Source organism: Nyctibius grandis, chromosome 4 (genome assembly GCF_013368605.1).
Source record: "Nyctibius grandis isolate bNycGra1 chromosome 4, bNycGra1.pri, whole genome shotgun sequence".
NCBI lineage: Eukaryota > Metazoa > Chordata > Aves > Nyctibiiformes > Nyctibiidae > Nyctibius > Nyctibius grandis.
Window position 1 is genome coordinate 30,926,913 of NC_090661.1, and position 27,234 is coordinate 30,954,146.

The 27,234-nt window shown below is 40.3% G+C and overlaps 1 protein-coding gene across 1 annotated transcript in view; it reads right to left on the reverse strand.

Annotated features, from left to right (window-relative positions):
• Positions 1-8,837: 8,837 nt before the first annotated feature.
• TTBK2 (tau tubulin kinase 2) overlaps positions 8,838-27,234 on the reverse strand; it is a 107,961-nt gene continuing 89,564 nt past the window's right edge. Inside the window, exons 14-15 of the mRNA XM_068398631.1 lie at positions 10,670-11,943; positions 8,838-9,667 (exon numbers count right to left, since the gene is read on the reverse strand). Coding sequence (XP_068254732.1) covers positions 9,199-9,667; positions 10,670-11,943 — 1,743 coding nt within the window. The 3' untranslated portion in view covers positions 8,838-9,198. The remainder of the gene's footprint in view (positions 9,668-10,669; positions 11,944-27,234) is intronic.

A 27,234-nucleotide genomic window follows, 5' to 3' on the forward strand; every position in this document is an offset into this window, starting at 1 on the left:
ATATCTCACAAAATTAAATCCCAATATACATGTACGGCACATTGTTAATTGGGATTAATGCCTTGAGGTTCTCGCTTTCATATTTACTTCACAAAAGGAGATGGTGTGGGTGGCAGGTATCACTATCTTATTTATAAATTGCTGGTTTTAAAAATGGGAAAGAAGTAATCCTTCTAAATCTGATTTTTGAGTCTATGTTGTTAAAAGCTTTCCAAACTAACCTGCTGGAAGCATTTATATTTCTTCTCCTTTAGTACGGATGGGCTCTCAAGCAGTGTGTACTCTTCATTTGTATTTTGTTCTCATGGACAAAGAAGCCAGTTAACGCTACTGTGACATTCCAGGTAGATTAGCAAAATGTGATCTAAAGTTTACCTGGTCCTTCTGGGCAGCAGTTTGAGCTTGTCCAGGTTGCAACAGCCAGTTCTTACCTGTCCAACATTTTTTCAATGTTTCAATTCTTTCTCCAGTTGTTAATTCTTGAATTTCACTTACTACAGCATTTCTAGGGAGAGCTGGCTTGTGTGCACTACATAGGTTTCTCATGTTAAACTAAAAATTTAAATGGAGGAAGCTACAGTCCAAGTGCAGAGAAGCGCAGTAAGATCCTAAGAGCAGAATGGGCAGACTGGATCTCCTATATGAATGAAGATGACGAGACAGGCAATGCTGAAAGACACTTCGTTGGCCAGACAACTACCAGACCTCAACGTTGATCTGCCACAGTGTCTTTGTTCCAATCTTTCTTCTTTCCCACAGTCTGTCAGTTGTACCGCTAATGCATACTGGAGCCAGATCAAAACCACTCTTCCATTTCTGGTATGATCCAAATTTACATAATATTTTAAACAAGGAAAGATACTGAGCTACCTGTTTCCAGTACAGAGTGTGCAAATTTGTTATTTTCATCTTCAAACTAATACAGCTGGCTTCCTATTTCTTTACGCGCCCTTTCTGTGATCAAATGATGGTTCTGTTGGGAGCACCAAAAGCACAAACCATCCAGAAGCATGCCATTAAATTTCTGGCTGCTCTTAGCAGAAGATGAAACATCATTTTCTTGGAATGTACCTGAGTAAATGAATTCCCAATTTGTTTCCTGTCGTGTGAAGCAATTTGAGCTATTTATATAAATGACAAGAGCTAATGACCTGGTCGTGAAGCTTAATGAAAATGCTGCCAGTGATTGAACAGGGGCAGAGCTGGCTTTTAATTTGCCTTACATACAAGGCATAACAGTGACAATGCCAAGAAAGAGATCCAGAGAATTTTCTCCAATTCTTCTCGACTTCCCTAAAAACCTTGTTCTGCTGCGCAAAGAGCAGGCAGTATTTTCCAGAGCATACAAGGCTTAAGACATGCAGGCACGTAAACCACAAATACAAATTGCGATGATACTATAGGCTACTTTTACCTAGTTTTACTAGAAAGAGACGTGAAAGGATCTCGGAGGAAACTAGAGCAACTGGTATTTTAACACTGCATTTCCACATAGCACAAACTGCTCAGATTCAGTAACAACTTCCATTCATTCATTTCTCTGCTGTCTCCCACTTAAGTGTATTGAGAGGATGAGACAGGTCTCCTCCAGAGGCTGTGAAAGCTCAGTGACTACATCCAGACAGCTGATCATCTCCAAAGAGATCAATTACAGTGGCCTCTGACTAAATAAGAAATTACAATTTTAAAGGAAAAAAAAAAAAAAGAAAAAGCAGCAGCTGGCTTTTCAGAACGACGAGGCTGGAATCCACCATAGTATGACTAAAATTGATCTGATCTGGCTGTGGCAATCATTTATTGTTTGGCTGAATACCGACAGTATGGATAAGAGCAAGAGCAAATAGGGAGGTTTCTGAGGAGGCTGGTTGAGTTTTTCTGTTCTTATTAATATACAACACATGAACCTACTAAATCAGCAAAACTTCCATTGATCCAATCATTCCGACTTGTAATACCAACAGACACTCGCTTTTTGCTTTCTTGTAACAGAAAAAAAAAGCACTGTCAAAGCACTTTCTCCATTTAAAGTATAGGGTTACAACAGTAAAAAAAAAATTGAAAAAAATTCAACTGAAGCTTTATAAATAATTAAATCATTATACAAACACAATCAAGAATTGAAGTTTTGCATGCTGAATGAATATTTTATTTAGAACCAGTTTATAAAAATAAAATACAAAATAATTTGAAAACAAAACTTAAAACATTGTACAAAGCCTTGATATGGTACAAATGAGAAAATAAATAATTACAACTTTATGTACAAATGACCATTACAAGGGCATTTAAGTTCTTGGGTGCCTGAGCAAACTTAAAAGGAAAAGAATGGCTTAGAAGATGTCCAAGGAGGGGAAGGGAACTGCAATTAATAAGCAAGAGAATTTGAAGGAGTCAACATTTGCTTTCCTCAATGGTAACAAACAATCTTGGAACTACTTTCCACTTAATTTAACCATGCTGCAGATTTTACTGTTGAGTACTTAATTTCTTATGGGGTGACAACATTGTATTTTTAATTAATACACAGATTTCATTCTTTGTGGTATTGCCCAGAAATTTTAGATTAGCAGCCATTGGTTGGCAGCTTCAAAAAGTCAGTACTTGTCTGAAGGCATTGCTGGTGATTTCCGTAATTTACTAGTTTGGATATTCATAGGAAAGCATTTGAAAATTGACATCAGTTAGCACAAGCACTGCAACTCGTCTCTGGGCTGACTCTATAGAAAGGAAGTTAGAAGTTGGGAAGGAATTTCAAATCTTGCTTTCTAGCCAAGGAAAGTAAAGAGGATGCAGAGAAGGCTGCTAGGCAACCCATCCAGATCTCCACTCAGAGGAAAAAGATGTGAAATAACCAAAAAAATCCCACCTCACCTTGTGTCAAACCTTTATGACCTTGCCATGCAGCAGATATGGATTTAAAAGGATTTGAAGCCAGGCAGACCAAACTAACTATACTGTATTTTTGGAGCAAGCTGGTCTGCTGTTATTATAGGTCCTTTATAAAAAAGTTAGGTCAAAGATCAAGTGATCTCAAAAGGAAAGAAACAGCTGTAACTGAAATTAATTCCAGCTGAATTCCCACAGACAGTTGTGGATCATCAGGACTTCATATGAGTAGCCCACTTGTGGTATTGTTTTAGAAGAAACCACTTTGTACCCAAGCCAGCCAAAGCTGGCTCTCAGCAGTAATTCTTACAGAAAAGTAGAGATCAAAAGGCATGTCATGTCATAATAGTAATTAAAAAAAAAGCATTTTCCAATTTAGAATACAGCAAATGCAAAAATTTATAGAGTTTATTCCTTCAGTCCCTAAACAGGGGAAAAAACCGCAATAAAACAAGACCCTATACTCATTTTAATCAAAGTTTCACCTGCACAAGAATAGCAAGAATTCCTAAGGATCCAAGCTCTTCATGTAGAGGAGAAAAAGAAGTAAAATACATAAATGACACATGCTAACATTTGGGTTTGTCACTATTACTGATACGAGAGAATGTGTTACCAACAATGGCAAGTAAAATCAGCCTCCACGTTCAAACATGGATGGCTAGAGTAATTGCCAAGTTAATACATTAGACTTCAAAACAAAACACTCCTATGCATTTTTCCTTAAAAAACAAAAACCTCAAATCTTAATATTTAAGAGCTTGATTATTTAAACCACAGGGAAATGAGTGATAAAACTTTTTGGCATTTGACAGTATCTTAAGATAATTCCAGACAATTATTACACAATCCAGGCTGACTTTTATATAATTTTTCTTTTACAAATGTTATACGCAGGGAAAAGAAAGACTGGCTTCAAGCAGACAGCTCAGGTATTCTTGTGTGAGGTGCGTGTTTATGAGATTTGCATGTATTAGCTAAGAAATGTATGACCTATGCCTATGTATTGCATGTAGTCAAAACACTGAACCTCGCTTCCTTTTACCAGCGTTACAGGTTACTGAAAATTGCAGTAACTGCAAGCAATGACACTTGAGCCAAAAACAAAACAGCAAACAAAACCCTTCAGTTCACTGCCTACATGATTAGCTAAAAGAAGCAGAATAAAAATATTATGCACTGTTCCACAAGTTTCAGAAATAGGAACGAGCAGCCAAAGCTTTTACCAGTTCAAGAAAGGAATCATGGATAATCGTCAAGGCTTTTATTTACATAGCTGACAGTTCTCTGACCACTCCTTACAGTAGAAAAGCATACAGAGAATGTGCCATAGGGAATCATGGTGTTAACCTAAGACACCTAAGCAGCCCCTTGCTCAGTGGAATTGGCAAGACAGGCACAGCTCTCGTCACCTCGCAGGATCAGTCCTGCATGAAAAAATTAAGATCAATATATTATAGGCCTATAATGAGAAACCAATTTGACTTTGAGCTCTCTTTTATTCTCCTATTCCTTTTCAGAAGATTCCTCTCTCCTTTAACATATATATAAAAATTGGAGGCACATATCCCTAGTCTGCCATTAGACCCTTTTAAGAAATTGGAATAATCACTTTCTTCTTACCAGAATTTATGCCTCAGTGTTCCACAAAAATGTCCAGTTCATTATGGAAAAATTCTATTTACAATAAAATGTACTGTAAGTCTGGCTTTGTCTAAATTCTCATAGAAGAGAAAATCTTTTTAGAAGCATTACAATCAACCATTGCATAAACTCTACTGCAATAAAAAGGACTTATGGGAGTTTTGCCCAAGTAGGACTATAGGATCAGGCCTTGTAATACGGAAAAGACACAGAATCAGAATTAGGGGATAGCAAAATTAGAGTAGATTAAGAGATCAGGGAAAATCAAAGCAAAATAGGCCTTGGCTCACTCTGGCAAATGAATTCCAGTAAACAGGACGCAATAGCTGAGACTGTTCCTATCTATATGTATATACACACATATGTATGTATGTATATATGTTTCTATGTAATATACAGTATCTATATAAGTGTATATATAGATACCCTTATATACAAATGCATATTTATGTATATGAAATCAAAATTGTGTGTTTTCCCAGCTATAGTTAACACTGTAATACTACAAATTGTAAATGACAGAGCTTTTGCAAGTCTTTTTCAGAGGAAAAATATTTCAAGCTGTTTTTAAATATGTAGGACCAGATCCTTCCCTTTACATCAAGACTGTTTAGTGAGGTATGCAAGAAAGCTTGATCTCAAACATGCAGACTTCAAGGCAAGAATATGTCCAGATTTCCCAAGACAGGATATGGCTGGTGGCTACAATGAATGCCCCGTGTCACTCCCCAGGGGTTTGCCTCCTGAATAATTGTATATAACTAGCAGATAAGACCTCATATTGCTCCTGCCTTTGAGCAGTGAAATTTTCTATGCTTACCGATCCTGCTCAAGTAGTAGATAGGTGCCTAGCATCGTACAACTTGCCAGTGTTGCTCTACTGTGTCACACCTTCTATTACTTTTAACAGGGTTTTACTTAAGTAGTAATTGGCATTTGTAATTGTTAATGAGGTTTATTAATATGGATTTTTGAGGTTGCAACTTAGATTGATTATACCATGCAATATTGCAGCACAAAAGTCTGTGTGAAATGTTCAGTCTTTTCAAGTTCTATTTTAGTTTAAAGGCTTCATGCCTTAATTTCTCTAAAAAATGCTCCAAAGTGCTGCCCATAACATGGGAAACACCATAAAGAGGAAATGTGTGTGCAGCATCTGCACCTGCTACATGGCATGGCTCCATTGCACTGCTCTCCAAAGAAATGGAGGCTTGAAGAGGACAAAGCAACAGGTCCTTGAATTATATTGTTTCCCAGCTAAATTCCCTGTGTAAGCTGCTGCGTGCTATGCAGAGTAACTGTAACCATTTTGTACAATGGAGAAAAATCTTCCTCGTCCCTGAAAATTTGTTGCAGATAACCCTCCATAAACCATTCATGCACACTCTGCACAAGGGCCACACATGCACATTGGTGGTTTTTATGCAGTCAGTTGCATATTCAAATATTGAAGCTTACAGAGTTCTTGATGATTATACAGGCCCTCTAGAAATATTAAGTTAATATTTACGTATGAGTTGATCAGCTGACCATTACCTAACTACATTAACTGATTGCTACATTAGACTATAGTAAGCAATTCTGTAAACTTTTAGCAGGAGGGTATCAAGCAATAAAAAACTCCAGAAGAGCGGGTAGTTCAAGATAAATTATTCACAGTCACTCCTCCATTCATATCCTCATGATTTTCTCACTAGATCCTGTTGAATCCACAGGAAAAAGCAACCGGGGATATACAGCCCTTTTACCTTTTTCTGCACTGAAAGAAGCCTGGGTCATCAATCACAACTGATATCTCTTTCTTCATTTTGGCATAGTTTACTATTTTTACATTGGCAAGTAGTTCAAGTACAAGTTAATTTCTACAGCATTGATTTACTTTACATAGTAATGTGTAACAATGGACAAGTCTGTACTTTGAAGACAGCATTAAAAAATTCTTAGGTGTTATATTCTCTCTCACCTGTAAAGCAATTACCTGTTTCTGGATCTGCTATGCTGGAGAGAAAATATAAACACCTCAACTTCAGCATTTCAGGCAAGGATGCATAAAGTTGGTACCTATTAAAACTGACCACGTTAATGTAGGAATAAGCTTACAAGACCATAATAAATGCTTTTCAGAAATAAGGGAGAGGGGAGGAAAAATAATCATAGGCTGCCACACCACCTTAACAAGTAATTCCAGCGGTGCCCAGGGCAAAAATATCACAATGGGACCAAATTCTCTTTATGGTATACCGTAAGGGAACATGAGGAAAAGAGGAAGGAAAAGATGGCATTTGTTGTCACATTCATCTGTTAGGTATTCACTGACTGTCACTGTTCCTATATGACAAGTATTCATAACAATTAAGAACTCCCATTGTGAAATAAAAAGAGTAACCACAAGCCCTATTTGTAATCAAAAATAAAAATACCTTTCAGTCTCTGTTCTTGTTCCGTGTGCAAATGCACACACGAAATTATAAGGGGAAAAAAGCAAGCTGCAAGACAAAACATTGGCTGGTTGTGAAATCAGCAGTCCTTCAATCTTGTACCAAGGTATAAAGGCTATCAGAATTTGTGCATTCCAGAAATTTTTTGGGGGAAATGGAGGGTGTAATGCCAAAAGTATTCAAGAACTAACAGAAAGGGAACTGCATTATTTGTGGTCCATAAATTACAAATGAAAAATGAGAAAGAATGAGTTTATATAAGCATATACATATATGTATATATATAAATATTTATATTATATAATTTACCATGAGGACATGCAATTATTGGTACAGCACCTATTATACAATATAATACAAAGGAACAGGACTTTCCAACAGTACAGTTTCTTCAGAAAAAGAAGGTATACCCTACCTATTGCATTCATCTGTAGTGCTTGAAACCTGAATGAAATTAAGGTTCCACACTGTGCTACATTACGTATGGGAAACAATATACATATTCATAGTAAGAAAAAAAAAAAATCAACATAGTCTGACAAAGCAAGTGAAATTCAGTGCAGCTCCAGGGCAGCTTTAATGCAGCATTAGAATGTGTTAGCTCAGAGACAAAACATTCCCTTTTTAATCCAAAGGTATTCATTTGGCAGAGGTTAAATAAAAAAGCACAGATGCTGGCTGGAGAGGCATATGACTACAGCAAGCAGATCAGTAACTGACAAGTCTCCTAATGCATCCACCGTCTCCACAACAGGAATAATTAGGGAGAGCTGGCTGCATCTTTCTCAGGCTTGCGTTCTTGTGTGTTACTCTTCTGATCCACTATTCTCTTCTGAATATAGCAAAAGGTGCTGTACCGTTACGTTCCCTACAGAGATCCTGTAGAGCACAAGAGATTATTAAGTAACTTCCAAACAAAGTTGGAGGAATTAGACACCATGGATTTTACTGACAGACAACGAAGTTTGGCTATTAAAAAACCATTTGGACAAAACAATGACAAGAATCCAACATAAAAAATACCTCAGATTGCTTTCTGTATATTTTGCTTTGATGACTAACATTCTTACCCAGATTTTGTAAGAGTGTTAAGTATATTTCTGTCACCTATAACCTACCAAATTCACGAAGCAGACAATCTCCTCATTTCTGTTTCATCTCTCACGTTTTTATAAAACAAATGACCAAAAAAACAAATCTTGGTTGGTAATCGTCTCTGCACAGTAAGATCAGTGGTTTAAGTGATCCATAACTAATGGAAAAACAAAAGCCAGCAATAACAAGGGGAAAAAAGGTACTTCTGTTTTCTAACTTATTTTCTAACCTACATTGCAATTTACTGTAAATCTGCAACACTCGGTGAAGTGCAGACATCTCCTCCTTCCTCTCATTTCCTAGACAGGAATGCTTTTCCAAATTCTACTGAATGCTGTTTGATGAACCCCACTCTGACTCCCAAAGAAGTGTATGATACAGAACTGAGAATTAGCTTCTTGGATCCTAATTAGTACTAAACAAATTTTTAAAGAATATAGCTATAAAAACACCTTGGCAAATGTTCATACTAATTTTTAACATGTCATCAGTGTCAGAAGGGGAAAGGTATATGATACTTCCTTAGGTAAAAAAATCTGTGCCATAGTAGGTAGGGGACAAGATGAGCACTGGTCAGAGATGTGTGCAGCTCAAAATGGAAGAGACTTATAAGGTAGGCATACCATCATCTTCTAAATTGTGTGCTTTTTTAAAACTGCAAAGACATGCTTGAGCAGTACTTATCTCCCAAGCAATGATGTCATTTTGGGAATAACCATTTCAGGTTTTCTTACATACTCCTTGAGTATGTAAGGCCTTAAATAATTAGGCCAAATCTTCTAGCTAGGTAAACTAAAAACATAGAAATAAATACCCTTTTAAAACAGTCACTTTAGAGATATTTTTTACTCTAAATACATTGCACCTCTTTCACTACCTAGTCATTCTTACCCTGGCCTCTACTTCCCCTCTTGCAGATCTGCTTGCTGCCCGCTCTTAGGCAATGCCTGGCCACTTATTTACACAGTATGCTTTCTCATGAATAGTTTATGATGCTTACTTTTCTTTAAAAAGCGCAGATTCAACAATGGTTTTTTTAATATACTTTTTTTGATTATTTTTTTAACTACACAGTACACAGACACAACATGCATCAGATTTAGGCAGAGGCTTTATACCCGGCAAGGCCCAGTTCCTATCTGCTAAGCTTAGTGGTTGATTTGCTCTTTCCTGTGGGAGTCTTAGTGTTTGGGGAATGGTGGAAGGAACTGCCAGACCCTTTCAGACCATTCTTGCTTGGTTTGTTGCAGCAGTGCTCTTGTTGGCAGGATCTCCTAGAAGATGAGGAGCCTGAATGGCTAGGAGGTGATTTACTCCTCCCAAGATGTGGGGATGAACTCCTCTGATCATGATGGGGTCTCCCAGCCCGGGACGGAGAAGAACTGGCAGTACGGGGTAAAGAAGAGCTCCTAGGGGAGGCACTGGGACTGTGTCGGGGGATGACAGGGCTTTTGGGTGGTGTTTTTGGACTATGTGGAGATCCTGGACTCTTACACTGGGTAGAACTCCTTGGTCTTTGAGATCCATTCTGTAGGATTTGAGCCAGACGAGAGATAAGATCTGAGTCCGAGCTGCTACTCCCTAGGACTCTGTATCTGCGTAACCTTAAGAAGAAATGAAGAAAGATTATTTCTGTTCCCATCTATTCACTAAGGTTCATACAGAAACACAGTATCACTAGAAACTAGGGATGAGCTTACATTGCAGAACAAACATCTGGAGCTGAACTTTACTATAAGGTAGAGGTGTTTGGATCTAGACTTTGGCTTCTGTGTTGTTCAAATCAACACAGTATTTATATTTGCATAAACTCACTCGCATGAACAGCCCAAGTGTTTACAGGATAACTGAAATTTCTTGGTGGTGCTGGAAGAAGTGCACTGAAGAGCAGTGCTTATCACCTTTGTTTCAGAGGGGTACATCCATTCCTGCACACCGTCAGTACACTCCTGTACACAACTTTAAGGGATGACAAGGCACACCACAACTTCCTTCAGAGGATTTCGCACTACTGCATCAAAATTCTCCTTATCTTGGTAACATAGACACTGAAGAAACTAGGTCATGGTTCCTTGTATATAGAATTGGCAAAGGGGGGCTTCTAGAATTTATTCTGCCCTCCTTTAATTAGTTGGTTTTACTTAGTCATGATCTGAGGATAGCTAATTAACTCAATACCAATGGCTGGAATCTTGAAACCCGAATACTTAAAATGTCTACAATAAGAACACTTTCATTTTCAAAGGGGCTGGATATGACATATCCTATTGATTTCTCTGGCTTGGTGAATAATCAACAGTTCCAGAAAAGTGACCCCACTTAAAAAAAAGTGTAAAGATTTTGTTATAGATTGAGAGGTTTCAAAATGTTGAATACACATCTGTTGATGTATAAGGTTTAACGGTTAAGCAGGCTCATTCTTGTGTAACAGCCTCTCCTCATTCATTCTCCAACAATGTAAAATTTCTCAGAGAATTGAAGCCCAGCATTTTTTAAAAGTTAGTTAAAGGATGGAACTTCTACAGGATTACATACTGCATAGTAACTGCAGTCTAGCTCAAATCCATTTTCAAACTGAAAATCTATTTCTATTTTCTCTGCATTACCTAGCTTCTACCCCAGGTCTAGGAGGCGGTTTTCCTGGTGGTGGCCGAGGAAAGAACTGAGCTGAACTTGAACTGGTTACTTGATCAGTGGTTGCCCAGGACACTGGCCTTGGAATCTTGCTTTTTCTGGACTGAGGGCTGCTTGGAGATAAAGAACTATCTTCCGTCTGCTTGCTGAAATGAGAGTCCAGTGTCAATCTAGAAAATGAGGATAAGACATCATCCTCAGAAAACGGTACTGGAGCAGCAGCTATTTTTTCCTCCAGTGACTTATCAGAGGCACTTGAGAGGTCACCAAGAAAAGATCTGAGCTGTCTCTTTTCCATAAGTAGTCTGACCAAGTCTGTCTGATGGGCCTTTTTTAGAAGAAGCTTTTCCTTTGCTGAAACATGAGAAGAGGACTCTGATGTTGAGTCTATCTCTTGTGCTAAAACTGGGATTCGGCTCTGCCTGAATACAAAAGGAGATTTAATTAAGTCCTTCTTAGGTCGATGAGAATTCTCATTTTCTGAAATGCAGTGGAATAACTCTCCATTTCTGGGAGCATTTTTCTCTTTTTTGTCCTCCTGGTGCAAAAAAGTAGTAAGGGCCACCTGGTGGCATTTCAAGTCTTGGATATGGACTTCCTCCTTATTAGAATGAAAACCATTTTCCTGAATTGGTGCTATTTTGCTTGCCTGTCTATTAACATGCGGTTTGGTAAGTCTTGAGGGAGAAAATTCTGATGTTTTAGGTGCTATCGACTTCAGAACCTCATCTTGATTTGGCACCAAACAGACAGGCCTTGGCTTTGTTTCTTCAGCAGCTTCAGTATTCGTTAGAGGTTCTTCTTCTGCAGATTTTGAGTTTCCTGGCAAAGAAGAATTCTGTTCTTTGCTTAGCATTTCAATGGCATCCTCAGAAACCACTGGAAGCCTTTCTTCCTCAGCCTCCTCTACAGGAATATTTTCAAGTTCTTCCTCTTCCTGTATCCCACTATGTTGTCCAGGTAGGTCCTTTTGGCCACAGTCCAGGACGTTGACACTTTCTTTGACAAGTCCTTCCCTGTCAAGCACCTCTTGGCTGATATTAAGTACCAAATCTGGTCTACTGGCACTAGCTGGAAGTGCATCTTCTGTCACAACCAAACCTGGCAAACTTTCCTTTGGAGAGGAAAGTTCCACGGTGTGTTCCACAGACTGAGCATCCTGCTCTCTTTTCTCTAGCTGGTGGCCATAATGAAAGCTCTCTGAAGCAGACTGTGTGGATGCCACTGAAGGTCTGGGTATTGTTATCTGAATTGGAAAATTAGAGAAGGAAAAGGTGAGAAACTCAGGAATGTTATACAGATAACATTCTTTAAATAGCATTTTTTATTCCATGTCTTCAAGATACATTATATAATGATTCCTATGAATCACAATGTTCAAATAATACCTAACTTCATAATTTACATCTAGATAATTAGAAAAAAAAAAAACCCTCTATCATCCCAAGACAGAAATGTGTAACAGGTAAAAACAAACAATCTCAGTGGAAAATGTTGCAGTTACCAAGTAACCCTCCTGGAAATGAGATCCAGCCTAACAAGTAGGCTTTTTATTTATTTTACATTAGTTTGAATACTCTTAGAATAAGTTGTATATAAACTTAAAATCTTTAACAAGCACACAACAATATTTTTAGACAAGTACAGAAGACAAAGAACACAGTGAGGTTCAGATTCAGGAATGGAATTAAGTTTCAATTTAGGCAGAATTTAGATACTTTGTTAACAAAACAATTGATAAAAAAACGACCTAATTAAATACATCCATACCCATAATACCTAGTTTTTTGTCCAGAAAAACTTTCCTGAGTACCCAGATTTTAGCTATTACCTTCCCCATAGAAGCTTATGCCTCATTTTAACCAAGCAACCTGGTTAGGACATCTCCTTACCTAAGGTCATTAAGAGATTCACAAACTAAATATTCACACATCTAAATCCCCTAAAGGGTCTACTCCAATAGATATGCTTAAAGCACTCCCAAAACCTATATATAGTATTGAGTCAGAGTCCCTTTGAAAAACAGTTGGTTATGATGAGTGCTGCCTTTAGTACATAGCTTAATTGTTAGAGCACATGTCCAGAAAATGGGAAACCTGCATGCATGTCTCTCTCCACCTGAATGACATAAGCCCACTTCCTCCAGTTCCCATCAAGTATGGACAAGACCAGAATGGAGTTGCTTCTCACCTTTCCTGTTGAAGTCAGGCCACTGTACAGTCAGAAATGCAAGAGTCACGAGGTCAGAGGGTGAGAGAGCACACAGAAAAGTGAGAGGAGTTTTACCTCTATGGCCAAGGGAGGAATGCACTCTCATGTGATGAGGAGTCCTAGATTCTGGTCTATACATATTGGATTGAGTCATTTTGTCTCAACAGTAAAAAATCAAGGGGCTACCCTTACATCTTTCGCTACACAGACAGAGAGTTAAGCTCCTTTCTTCCCTGTATTCTTTAGCCTCATGAATCTGACACAGTTTGAGTTTGTAATACTCAACTGAAAGTGGAAGACTGGAGTCTGGGTTTGGACATAAAGGCTTTCTTGATGCACTGATGGTAGAAGAGACAACTAGTGGTAGCCTATTTCCAGTGTTGCCAAGATTCTGCTATGTTACAAGACAGATTTCACTTGACCGTGTTGCATAAATTGTGCATGCTGCTGAGCTTAATGGGCTTTTGCAAGAGCTAGTACATTGGTACTAATGGGTAGTAGAAACCAAGCTCATCTGTCAGGAACCGTAACAATTTATACTGTGTATTCAAACTTTACAAACACAGAACTCTCCAAAATAAGAAATGGGAACTGACAATGAGGGAGATATACTCAGATTTCCCATGAGAGTATAACAGCTTCATGGAAATTCTTGCTGATTTTTTTTTTCATTTTCTTCATAGTCCCATATAACAAAATTTCCATTATTATGGGTGCACATTTACCTCCATGAAACACAAACATTCAACTGATATAATAAACAGTTCACTAGAACAAAACATGAAACACAAATCACAGGCATAAAGCTGAATTAAAGAGAGGATAATTATTTATGTTAAAGAAATTATTTCTATACTATAAAATGTATTCTGAACCTCTTTAATTTATCTAATGCAGTTTTTGGACCTTAACCTAAAAATGTGGAATCATATTTTTGAGAAATTTGGAAAAAAATATTTTCTTAGTTTTATAAGTAGGATTAGCTGTTAGGTTACAGAAAGTGGTATTTTTCACTGTGAGGAAAAAAAAAAAGCAGAAATGTACAATAACTGAACCCTTGTTTTCCCAAGCAGACCTAAGCTGGCTGTACCATCTTCCCCAAGTTGAGATTTATGTGGGGGGGCAGGGGCGAGACACCAAAATAAAACAAAAAAAAGCCACTGAGACCTGTAGCAAGATGCTACTTTTTGTGTCCCTGACAATTTGTTTTCAATTTTGGACCAATACAGTCCCTTCATGTTTGCTGAAGTAAAATGGTACATTGAGAAACAAACTGAAGTTACTTAGTTTCAGCAAAACAGTCATCTCCTCTTGCTCTCAGTGTGGGTTCTTTCCTCTGAAAGAAACACTACTTCCCTTTTGAGTTAGAGAAGTCTTTCTAACTTTAAAAGCCTTCTTGTGACAGAATCCAAGCACATCATTTCAGCTACAGAAAGAACAGAGGAAGTAGATTTTTTTTAAAAAGCACCCTTCCATGATTAGATCAGTTACAGCCTAAATCTTGAGTGTTAAACAAAAATAGTTTAGCAAGAACTCTGCACAGAAGGGAAAAAGGCTAAAACTGGAGAAAAAAATAAGAAAAAAGGTCTAGGAAACAGGGCAGCTATTCCATAGGTTTCCATACAACTCTAGGAAGTTGCTCTGAGGCAACACACCTCCAGGTATCATACACTGAAGGACTCGTTTTCATGTGACAGAGTGTCTTGGTTTGGCCCAAACCAGGCCAATTAGTCTTAGAGAAACCAAAGTCACTGCTAAATTCCTCACTGCTTACGAGTGAAGAGCCGAAGAGGGGTTGCACCTGCAGGGAGGAGCAGACAGGGCAGGTGGCCCAAGATTGACCAACGAGGTATTCCATCCCATACATGTCATTCTCACTTTCCTATTTATCACTAACCCACTGCCTCCTGGAGGTGGGGCCCAGGAGGGAGGGGCCCTCCTGTCTCCCACTGATTGGTACCAGCTTTGCCAATTCTCCAGTTAAAAGCCTGCAGGTGTGATGGCAGGGGGAGCTACTGCATTTTCCCCTCTGCCTGTGCTGGGGGGGAGCAACTCTGCCTGAGGAGGATTTCCAAGCTCTCGATCTTGGTTTTGTATATATTTGATTATTTCTATTATTCTTATTATACTCTTTTTCATTATTATAGTTTATTAAAACTGTTTTAACTTTCCAACCTGTAAGTCTCTCTCCCCTTTCCCTTAGGGTGGGTGGGGGGAGGGTTAACAGAGAGCATCTGCCACAGGTTTAATAGCTGGCCCAGCTTTAAACCATGACAGATTTATTGGTGTCCAATGTGGGGCTCGAGAGAAGCTCCAACAGGTTGCTCTGATAAGTTGAATCCTGGCTCTGGTGGGAGGAGACCCAGAGAGCTCAGCTGAGAGAGTATCAGATTTCTTCCTTTGAGATTTATGAGGGGTTGGAAATGAAAACAGATAGTGAAAATGGTGATGTCATTTTTGAATGCTGTGTTATCTCGTCTTTTTATAGAGTTTCTTTCACAGTTGAGTATTGCAATGATGCCTTACCTGCTGTGGGCACTGTGTTATTGCTTGCTTCTTATGAATGTTTACATGCAGTTTAGCAGTGGGCGCTGGTTGAAATGTATTGTTTTGGTATGGGGTTTGATACTGATTTATGCTGTGATAAACTGGGCAGTTAATATTCCGATCTCTTATCTCTATGACACAATGATGGGCAGCTTTAATCGCAAATCAGTAGCAGCGACTTCATCTGCACGCTCCAGGCGTCCTTTAGCTGATTCTGTTAATGATTACACTTCCAGTTTTACTTCGGGAAATAGTACCTTCTCCTTTTCTGCCAAGCTGATTCCACTAGATTTTGCGAAATTAGGGTGGTGCTGTCTAGGTGGCATGTTTTTATTTTCGGTTGTCCTGAATGTGTTTCTAATGTGGGATAAGATTAAATATCGGTGCAGGGACAGTTGTAGGTGTTATGCAGCCACCTCAGATCCTACAGCGTGTGCTGCCGCTACAACCACTAAATCCACTGAAACCTCAGCAGCCTGCACCACAGCTGCTACACCCCCCCAAGATAGCCACTGCAGCTACTCAGACTCTAACAAGTCTCAGCACTCCCACAACAGCCACTGCATCTACTCAGACCCCAGCATCTATCGAATCTGTACCAATTGCTCCTGCAACCAGGAAGAAATACCAAAAGAAATCAGCTTGTGAAGTGAAGGATGATAACTCAGAGCCTTGTAAGGCAGAGCCATCATATGACCCAGGTGAGGGCCCTTCTCAGGCAGAGTTAGGGCCTGACACAGATGGGGGTTTCCTCGATCGTCCTTTTAAAGCAGACCCATCACAGAAGAAAGGTCCTTCTAAAGCAGAACTATCACAAGAGGAGGGCTCGGACATAGAGATAACCTACCACTCCTTATCCCTGAAGGACCTGGGAAATATAAGGAAAGACTTCAGCCGTTATGACGGTGAACCTATTATTACCTGGTTGCTCCGATGCTGGGATAATGGGGCAGATAGCATGCAATTAGATGGCAGAGAAGCCAGACAGTTGGGATCCCTGTCCAGAGATGGTGGTATTGATAAGGCGCTCGCAAGAAAGTCAAACACTATCAGTCTCTGGAGGTGACTCTTGTCAGCTGTAAAGAGCAGGTATCCCTATAAAGATGATGTTATGAGCCACCTAAGCAAATGGACCACTATAGAAAAAGGTATTAACTACCTTAGAGAACTAGCTGTGCAAGAGATTATTTATAGACACCCACGGGAAGTTGTAGATCCTGTAGATCCTGATGAAGTGGAATGCAACCGATCCATGTTCCGGAAGGTTGTGAAGAATGCTCCACCGACATATACCCATACATTGTCAATATTGGTATGGGGAGAAGATGATATGGCACGTTCTGCTGTGGGTAAAATGGCTAACTGTATGTGACAGTATGAAGATAGTATTTCTTCCCCACTGCAGGCACGCATCTCGGCTGTGGAAAAACTGACTAAGGAAAACAAGGACTCATTTAAACAACTGTCAGACAAACTGTCCAGGATCGAGAATAAACTTGACTCTCTACCTACACAGGCGCACGTTGCAGCTGTTAGGAGAAAACGCTCTCCTACAGGACCAGCTCCAAGGAAACGGAACACATCACGAGGTATCCTGTGGTTTGCCCTGCGTGGTTATGCGGAGGACATGAGCAGATGGCATGGACAACCTACCAGTACCCTACAGGCACGAGTACGTGAGTTGCAAGCTAAAAGAAATACCAGAGAGAATTTTTCTAGAAGGATGGCTGCTCCAGTTACCAGTGAGCAGGACCCCAGTCAGGGGAGATGGGCCTCAAATCCCTTTTTCCCAAGTGTGAATAGGAGAAATGAAGGTCCAGTCCCTGTGAGCAGCACGAATCCATTTCTTAATTAGGGGGGCCCTGCCTCCAGCCGGGTGGAGGAGAGGGACAACCGAGTTTATTGGACTGTGTGGATTCGATGGCCTGGCACATCAAAACCACAAAGGTATCGAGCCTTGGTAGACACTGGTGCACAGTGCACCCTAATGCCATCGGGTCATAAAGGGGCAGAATCTATCAGTATTTCAGGAGTAGCAGGAGGATCTCAAGTGTTATCTGTATTGGAGGCCGAAGTGAGCCTAACTAAAAATGAATGGAAAAAGCACCCCATTGTGACTGGCCCAGATGCTCCGTGCATCCTTGGCATAGACTACCTCAAGAGAGGGTATTTTAAGGACCCAAAAGGGTATAGATGGGCCTTTGGTATAGCAGCTGTAGAGACTGAGGATATTAAACAGCTGTTTACCTTGCCTGGCCTCTCAGAAGATCCTTCTGTTGTGGGGTTGCTGAAGGCTGAAGAACAACAGGTGCCAATTGCTACTACCACAGTGCACCGATGACAATATCGCACCAACCGAGACTCCCTGATCCCCATTCATAAACTGGTTAGACAATTAGAAAATCAAGGAGTGATTGGCAAGACTCGCTCACCCTTTAATAGTCCTGTATGGCCAGTGCGAAACTCTGATGGAGAATGGAGATTAACTGTGGACTATCGTGGCCTAAATGAAGTTACGCCACCGCTGAGTGCTGCTGTGCCGGACATGCTAGAACTTCAATACGAAATGGAGTCAAAGGCAGCCAAGTGGTATGCCACCATAGACATAGCTAATGCATTTTTCTCTATTCCCTTGGCACCAAAGTGCAGGCCACAGTTTGCTTTTACCTGGAGAGGTATCCAGTATACCTGGAATCGACTGCCCCAGGGGTGGAAACACAGTCCTACTATTTGCCATGGACTGATCCAGACTGCACTAGAAAAGGGTGGAGCTCCAGAACGTTTGCAATACATTGATGACATCATTGTGTGGGGTGATACAGCAGCAGAAGTTTTTGACAAAGGGGAGAAAATAATCCAAATTCTTCTGAAAGCTGGTTTTGCCATAAAAAGAGGCAAGGTCAAGGGACCTGCCCGGGAGATCCAGTTTTTAGGGATTAAATGGCAAGATGGGCGTCGCCAGATCCCGATAGAGGTGATCAACAAAATAACAGCTATGTCCGCACCAACTAACAAAAAGGAAACACAAGCCTTCTTAGGTGTTGTGGGTTTCTGGAGAATGCATATTCCAGATTACAGCCAGATTGTATGCCCTCTTTATCAAGTGACCAGAAAGAAGAATGATTTTCAGTGGGGCCCTGAACAACGACAGGCTTTTGAACAGATTAAACAAGAGATTGTGCATGCAGTAGCCCTTGGACCAGTCCGTACGGGACAAGATGTTAAAAATGTGCTCTACACCTCAGCTGGGGACAATGGTCCTACCTGGAGCCTCTGGCAGAAAGTACCAGGGGAGACTCGAGGTCGACCCCTAGGATTTTGGAGTTGAGGATACAAGGGCTCCGAGGCCAATTACACCCCAACTGAAAAAGAGATACTGGCAGCATATGAAGGAGTTAGAGCTGCTTCAGAGGTAATTGGTACTGAAGCACAACTTCTCCTAGCACCTCGATTACCAGTACTAGGCTGGATGTTCAAGGGTAAGGTTCCCACTACCCATCATGCAACTGATGCTACATGGAGTAAATGGATTGCATTAATTACACAGAGGGCTCGAATAGGAAACCCTAATCGCCCAGGAATCTTAGAAGTGATCATGGACTGGCCAGAAGGCAAAGACTTCGGAATGCCACCAGAAAAGGAGGTGACACGTGCTGAAGAAGCCCCACCATATAATGAACTACCAGAGGATGAGAAGCAGTATGCCCTGTTCACCGATGGATCCTGCTGTCTTGTAGGAAAGCATCGGAAGTGGAAAGCTGCTGTATGGAGTCCCATACGACGAGTCACAGAAGGACAAGGTGAATCAAGTCAATTCGCAGAGGTAAAAGCCATCCAGCTGGCTTTAGACACTGCTGAACGAGAAAAGTGGCCAAAGCTGTATCTTTATACTGACTCATGGATGGTAGCAAATGCCTTGTGGGGGTGGTTAAAGCAGTGGAAGCGAAGCAACTGGCAGCGCAAAGGTAAACCTATTTGGGCTGCTGAATTGTGGCAAGATATTGCTGCTCGGCTAGAGGAACTAGTCGTGAAGGTACGTCATGTAGATGCTCACGTACCTAAAAGTCGGGCAACTGAGGAACATCGAAACAACCAACAAGCGGATCAAGCTGCTAAAGCGTTCCAAATAGATTTGGACTGGGAACATAAAGGTGAACTATTTTTAGCTCGGTGGGCTCATGACACTTCAGGTCATCAAGGGAGAGATGCAACATACAGATGGGCTCGTGACCGAGGGGTGGACTTAACCATGGACTCTATTGCACAGGTTATCCATGATTGTGAAACATGCGCCGCAATTAAGCAAGCCAAACGGTTAAAACCTTTGTGGTATGGGGGGTGGTGGTTGAAATATAAATATGGGGAGGCCTGGCAAATTGACTACATCACACTCCCTCAAACCCGCCAGGGTAAACGTTATGTACTTACCATGGTGGAGGCGGCCACCGGATGGCTGGAAACATACGCTGTGCCCCATGCCACTGCCCGGAACACTATTCTGGGCCTTGAAAAGCAAATCTTGTGGCGACACGGCACGCCAGAGAGAACTGAGTCGGACAATGGGACTCATTTCAAAAACAGTCTCATAGACAACTGGGCCAAAGAGCATGGCATCGAATGGGTATATCACATCCCCTATCATGCACCAGCCTCTGGGAAAATTGAATGGTACAATGGGCTGTTAAAAACTACCCTGAAAGCAATGGGGGGTGGAACCTTTAAAAACTGGGATAAGCATCTGGCACAAGCTACCTGGTTAGTTAACACCAGGGGATCTATCAATCGAGCTGGCCCTGCTCAGTCAGACCTTCTACATACAGTAGAAGGAGATAAAGTCCCTGTGGTGCATGAAAGGAATCTATTGGGAAAAACTGTCTGGATTCTTCCTGTAACGGGCAAAGGTAAACCCATTCGTGGGATTGCTTTTGCTCAGGGACCTGGATGTACTTGGTGGGTGATGTTGCAAGATGGTGAAGTCTGATGTGTCCCTGAAGGTGATCTGATTCTGGGTGAGACTACTTAATTCTGAACTGTATGTTGTTGTTGCATAATACTAACAGTGTTCATAAGTGTCTTTCAGGTTAAGACAATGGTGGTGAGACCAGAGCTAGCTGCAAGTGGCGTCCAGTAACCTCCTCGAGACTGACATTTTGAACCTGCAACCCGTGGGCATGAACTGTAACAAAACTCATACCATGTCTCCTGCCCTGAGAGACTGCTAGCCAGATGGAAACCCACAATCCTGAACTAAATGAACTTGATGAACTTTTTGCATAAAGATGAATCATAAACTAGTGATATGTGTATATATATTTGAAAATGAAAAGGTAGTGGTGATCTGAGTATGATGTGAATGGTATGGAATAAGGAGTGGAATGTCCTGGTTTGGCCCAAACCAGGCCAATTAGTCTTAGAGAAACCAAGGTCACTGCTAAATTCCTCACTGCTTACGAGTGAAGAGCCGAAGAGGGGTTGCACCTGCAGGGAGGAGCAGACAGGGCAGGTGGCCCAAGATTGACCAACGAGGTATTCCATCCCATACACGTCATTCTCACTTTCCTATTTATCACTAACCCACTGCCTCCTGGAGGTGGGGCCCAGGAGGGAGGGGCCCTCCTGTCTCCCACTGATTGGTACCAGCTTTGCCAATTCTCCAGTTAAAAGCCTGCAGGTGTGATGGCAGGGGGAGCTACTGCATTTTCCCCTCTGCCTGTGCTGGGGGGAGCAACTCTGCCTGAGGAGGATTTCCAAGCTCTCGATCTTGGTTTTGTATATATTTGTATATATTTGATTATTTCTATTATTCTTATTATACTCTTTTTCATTATTATAGTTTATTAAAACTGTTTTAACTTTCCAACCTGTAAGTCTCTCTCCCCTTTCCCTTAGGGTGGGGGGGGAGAGGGTTAACAGAGAGCGTCTGCCACCAGGTTAATAGCTGGCCCAGCTTTAAACCATGACACAGAGGAACATATTTTGGCCTGTCACACAAAAATCATTATATCTCTTGGAAATTCTCTACTACAAGCTGGGTAAAAGTGGGTTCGGGAAATTTTAATGCAATATTGTCCTTGGAATAGCAGGTTCAGATTTTTGAGAGACCACTCGGGCATTTGCTGTCCACTCAGCTCTGTCTCCAACTTGTTTCAATACCTTGTTCTCCAGAGCTGCAGATGGCACCTCCAAAGTAAGAAAATCTGGTAAAATATGTCCTTTTTTCAAACATTTCCCTCAATGAGCTAGTCTAGTTCCCAATTCAAATAACCCAGGAACCACAAAAACAGAGTTGTCTTCCACATGTCTGAAGAAGGATGGCTTCCCTTAGAATAAAATGGTTCTGGTGTCCTCTCAATTTTCAGATGTAAGACAACCTTAGTTATTTGCTTTTAGGAGGATATTTATCTTCTTGGTACATTTCCAGAAGGGCTGCAATTGCATTTAAGTCCTCCTTTGCTCAAATATGTTTACATGAAAACTCTCTTTTCCTTGTGACCTCTCTCTCTCATATGTCAATTCTTTGTTAGGTGAAATGAGCTCTGATCTGAAATTTATTTATATTTTTCAACAGACGTCATATTCTTTGCCACATCTGGAGAAAGAATTTCCTAGTCTTTCAGGCCTATCTTGGCCAACCCAGATTTAACCCTTACAATCAAGAAATAGAAGAATAAGCTTGTTGAACAACCCACAATAGAATAGGCAGGAGCTATTTGTGAAAGAAAAACATTGAACAAGTGAAGGAAAGAAAAGGATAATGGATGACTGAGTATCATCAAAGACTCAGTCCTGCTGAGTAGTTCACAGTTTCAGGAATGGCTTTTTGAACACACATATCGCTTTCTTCATTTGTGTTCACTAATAAACAAAAGTTTGTTTTCTCAGATGGTCAATAAATCTCTTATTAGTCTTCTCAAAGCACAAGAATTAAATTATATCCCTATTGAGCTTGACACTTCACGTATAAGTGCAAGAAATTTAAATGGGTAATTGTGCAGAAGTGCCTTTCATGCAAGGGTTGCTACAACTTCAGGTGCAGCTTTAAGAGAGAAACAAAAGAGCAAGGTCAATTTTTTAAAAATCTGGGAATGTGTATAAGAAAACAGAACTTGTATAGAACTGAACCCTGTTAAATCATAGGATCATAGAATGGTTTGGGTTGGAAGGGACCTTAAAGATCATCTCGTTCCACCCCACCCCCGCCATGGGCAGCTATACGAATACTTTCATTTGGAAGAACTTGGATGTAACAGTCAGTTATTGAAGAAATGGAAGAAGTTTGTAGACGATCCTCCTAAGGGTCCTTATAAGATTTTTTTGGGTAAAGCATCAGCTTCTTTACAAGGCTGGCCACTACAGATAACTTCATGATTCACACTATGCAGGATTCTAAGTAAAAAGACTGAAGGAAGTTTTGAATCCCTTAAAACAGTTAAAAAATACATATAATCCCTTAGCCTTAATTACTCCATAAATAGTCTTCTCGCTCTCATTTGTGAAACCTTGCAAGATAGAAGTCATAATCAAGGAGTCTGAGGTTTGATCCTGAGACATGCAAAATACACCAATTTAAATTACCATTTGGTCTAATTCAGAGACAGAAATCTCAAGGTTGTTCAATACATATCTAGTTACAAAACAAATAATATATGGTCTAATATGCAAAATTAAAAAAAAAATCATAATCCTAAATAATCCTCATACTTTCTTTTCTTCTGCCACTAATTAAAATCTTATCCTACGAGATTTCTATGGCTAATCATGTCAATTTTGTAAAACACTGAACCTGAGGAACAAAGATTACAATGTGATGTGGACAATTCATCTAAAAAGAAAAATGCGGGGAATAGAATTTAAAATGCTGCCTCTCAGCTCACTATGATAATCAGTTTATAATACTATCTACTCAATTATCACAATTGCCCATACTTCAACAAAAGTTATGTGATACAGCAGATTACTGAAAATGGCTGAGACAATATATGGAACAATGAATTTGAGGTTCTCCTTTCACTCTGAAATATTTGAATGACATTATTACCACCACTGTCTTGAATCCTTTGGCCTTCCCTAAATTTCTGATTTCTCAAATTAACATTTGACTGAGATGAGAAATTAGACTGCATTTTCTTTAAGAAACTTTTCAAGATGGTGAGTGGGACGTTAAGAAGGAAAAAAAAAAAAGAAAACAGCAACAACAACAACAACATAAATATCTCTTGGACATCCTTTATGACATCTGACAAACTTTCCTCCCTTTAAACCTTTGACAGGCTGCAATAGCAAGCGATACACTTGGATGAAATCCTCTGAAACGTATACAGCAAATTGCAGAGGAGTGAAATACTGAGTTTTGGTCTGCAAAGTTGCTAAGTCTGAAAGATTTAAAGACGTGAATATGGATTATTGTGCAATACCAACAGGTAAACATCTGACCTCTCAGCAATAGCTTCTTCCCTCCACTCATGCTGTCTGCTACTTCTGCAAGCATGTCAAGTGCTGTCAGGACTTCGGGCATCTTAGAAACATGGTGTACTGGTCTGTTGTTCAGCTAATCCTGTCATTATTTGTAACTTCTCACATTAACAAGCCATTACCATACCATCTGGCATTCTGAAAACACTTTACCTAATAAGTTTACTCTTCAGAATTTCTTTCCTACCTTAGTAAAGTTTGTGTATTTATGAGAACAAACCTCATGTATATTTTCTTTCCCCTGCTTCTCTTTTTCATCTATTGTTAGCTCTATCACCTGCCAGGAATATTATCAATATTAGTATGAGTCTGCAACTTCTGCAATACCAAACCACCTCCCTGAATCTTTCCAGTTCACAAGCTTCCTCTTACTTCATGAGTTTTTCTTATACTTTGTCCTGGTTTCATTGGGACTTGGTTTCAGTTTGTGGCCAGCCATGATGATCAAGGCCCTCAGCAGTCAAATGCAGAGCAGCTGACCCAGGCTGGCCCACAGGTGTATTCAATATCATTAACATCACATTCACTATAAAAGGGAGGGCTTGGTAGAGAGAGGGGGGCTCTTTTTGCTTTCTTCCCCTTTTCTCCCTCTTGCTCATTTCCAACAATTGTGATTCCTGGAGCAAGTTACCAGTGCCCTGTAGATAAGTATAGTTTTGTCTCTTTTGTGTTGTCATTTATATTGATTTCTTTATTTCATTAAATCTGTTTAACTTCAACCTACAAGTCTCCCTCCTTTTCCCAATTCCCTTCCTCATTTGGGGAAGGGACATTGGGTGGTAGAAAAACTGTTTATTGTTTAGCCCTGGGTGTGGGCTAAACGAGAACATACTTATGTCACTTAATTTCTATTTCCTTGCACAACTATATGCCTCTGCAAAGAAATTTGAAATGCAGTTTGTATGAAAGTGTAAAGGGTATGTTAGCGCACTGTCCTGTAATTTACTGCTAGTGTCATTCTCACTTCAACAAACCATCAAGCTATGTAAGATATGCTTACATCTCTGTAGACAACTCACCTAGCTTACTGTTCAGAACAGCCCTCCTACTTTTCAAAATCCTCCCTACCTACTACTATCATTCCTACTGACATTTTAGAGTCTAATCCTTTGTATCCCTTACGTTCTCTTCCCAGATTTAAATTCACAGCAGGTAAGAAGTTAAATATAACTAATTATAGATTTACTAAACTACATAGGCTATTTCTACAGATAGACCAATATGAGGATAAACAGGGGAAATATATGGCTGTAATTCATGGTGCTATGGAACATAAGACCGGAGATGATTGTAAGTTTTGATACTGAATCCCTTTCAACAGTCCCATATATTTGGTACTGCAAGCATTGCAGCCATTTGTAGGAACTGCTGGTCCCCAGGATACTACCTTCTGTTGTTAAAAATTCACACAACAGGCCCTAATCCTAACGAGAAGTAACATATGAAGGCTTACTTATATATGTCTGAAAAGAGGAGCATGTTGCTCTCCACAGCTCTTCAAATATATTCTTTCTGCTCTTCTACAATGCTAATTTTTCCATCGATTTATATGGAGGTTGCAAGAAATGGGAAGAGGATGGAATACAGATGCAGAGCTGCGAATGTACAAGAGAACTGTGTTTTCACAGAATCACAGAATGGTTGGGGTTGGAAGGGACCTCTGGAGATCATCTAGTCCAACCCCCTGCCAAAGCAGGTTCACCCAGAGCACGTTGCACAGGGTCGCGTCCAGGTGGGTTTTGAATATCTCCAGAGAAGGAGACTCCACAACCTCTCTGGGCAGCCTGTTCCAGTGCTCTGTCACCCTCTAAGTAAAGAAGTTTTTCCTCATATTCAGATGGAACTTCCCATGTTTCAGTTTGTGCCTGTTGCCCCTTGTCCCGGCACTGGGCACCACTGAGAAGAGTTTGGCCCCATCCCCCTGACACCCGCCCTTAAGGTATTTGTAAGTATTGATAAGATCCCCCTTCAGTCTTCTCTTCTCCAGGCTAAACAGACCCAGGTCCCTCAGCCTTTCCTTGTAAGAGAGATGCTCCAGTCCTCTGATCATCTCTGTAGCCCTCTGCTGGACTCTCTCCAGTAGTTCCTTGTCTTTCTTGAACTGCACACAATACTCCAGGTGTGGCCTCATGAGGACAGTGTAGAGGGGGAGTATAACCTCCCTCAACCTGTTGGCCACACTCTTCCTAATGCACCCCAGGATACCATTGGCCTTCCTGGCCATGAGGTCACATCGCTGGCTCTTGGTGAACTTGTCCACCAGAACTCCCAGGTCTTTATCTGCAGAGCTGCTTTCCAGCAGGTCAACCCCCAACCTGTACTGGTGCATGGGGTTATTCCTCCCTAGGTGCAGGACCCTATGCTTGCCTTTCTTGAACTCCAGTAGGTTTTCATATTCTCTAACATGATAGGTGTCTTTTGAGGACAAAGAACATACAGATCTGTGTGTACAGGCTTTTGTTAAGGTTTAATAATCATGGCTTAATTTCAGTATTCTTTAAATATCTTCCCTTTTCAGTTATTCCTATACCACTTACCAGGTAAAGGAAGATTTCTTTGTTCTAACGTAAACCCATATCCTCAAACATCCAATAGGGCAAATATTGATTGCTCTAAAAGCAGTATCTTTAATTGCTTTTAGAGAATGACTGTCATTGTAATAAGTGGCTAATTAGTTTGATAACACGACTAAAACAAGTACTCATTTAATTTGAAGCTTCTTCTATAAAACACATAAACCAATTGAAGAATATTCTTGAAATTTACTTACATTGCTGGAGAACTGGGAAGCAGTGGCACTTACAGACTGTTACTTCCTAACACACACACACAATACTCTTGTCATATACTCCTATTAAAAATGGGCCAGTATTGTAATAATTTTCTTCAGTTCCACAGAGACAGTCGTCTTCTAACAAAGCAAGCACAAATTTGCCTTAATGCACAGTTCAGAGATGTGAAAAGATGGCAACTAAAGCCTATTTTACCTTCCCATCTCATGCTATTATTTCCTTCTTTATAGAAACTGAATTCCTACCTTACCATGGTTATTTTCTAAAGTCACAAAAGATCTAGAGATTAATAACTATTTTCAGAAGCTTGGCCACTTGGGAGACTTTTTCCTCTGGAAACTGCTGATTCCATGAGGATTGTGGTTTTAGTAACAAAGCCAGTGAGTTCATATCACACTTTAAGTAGCACAATATGTTCAGCATTTCTAAATGTAGATTTTGTAAAACATCTAACAATCTTCAATAGGATGTTAATTAGTTCTCCATGAGAGGTCAAGTATACTTAGGGATTCTGC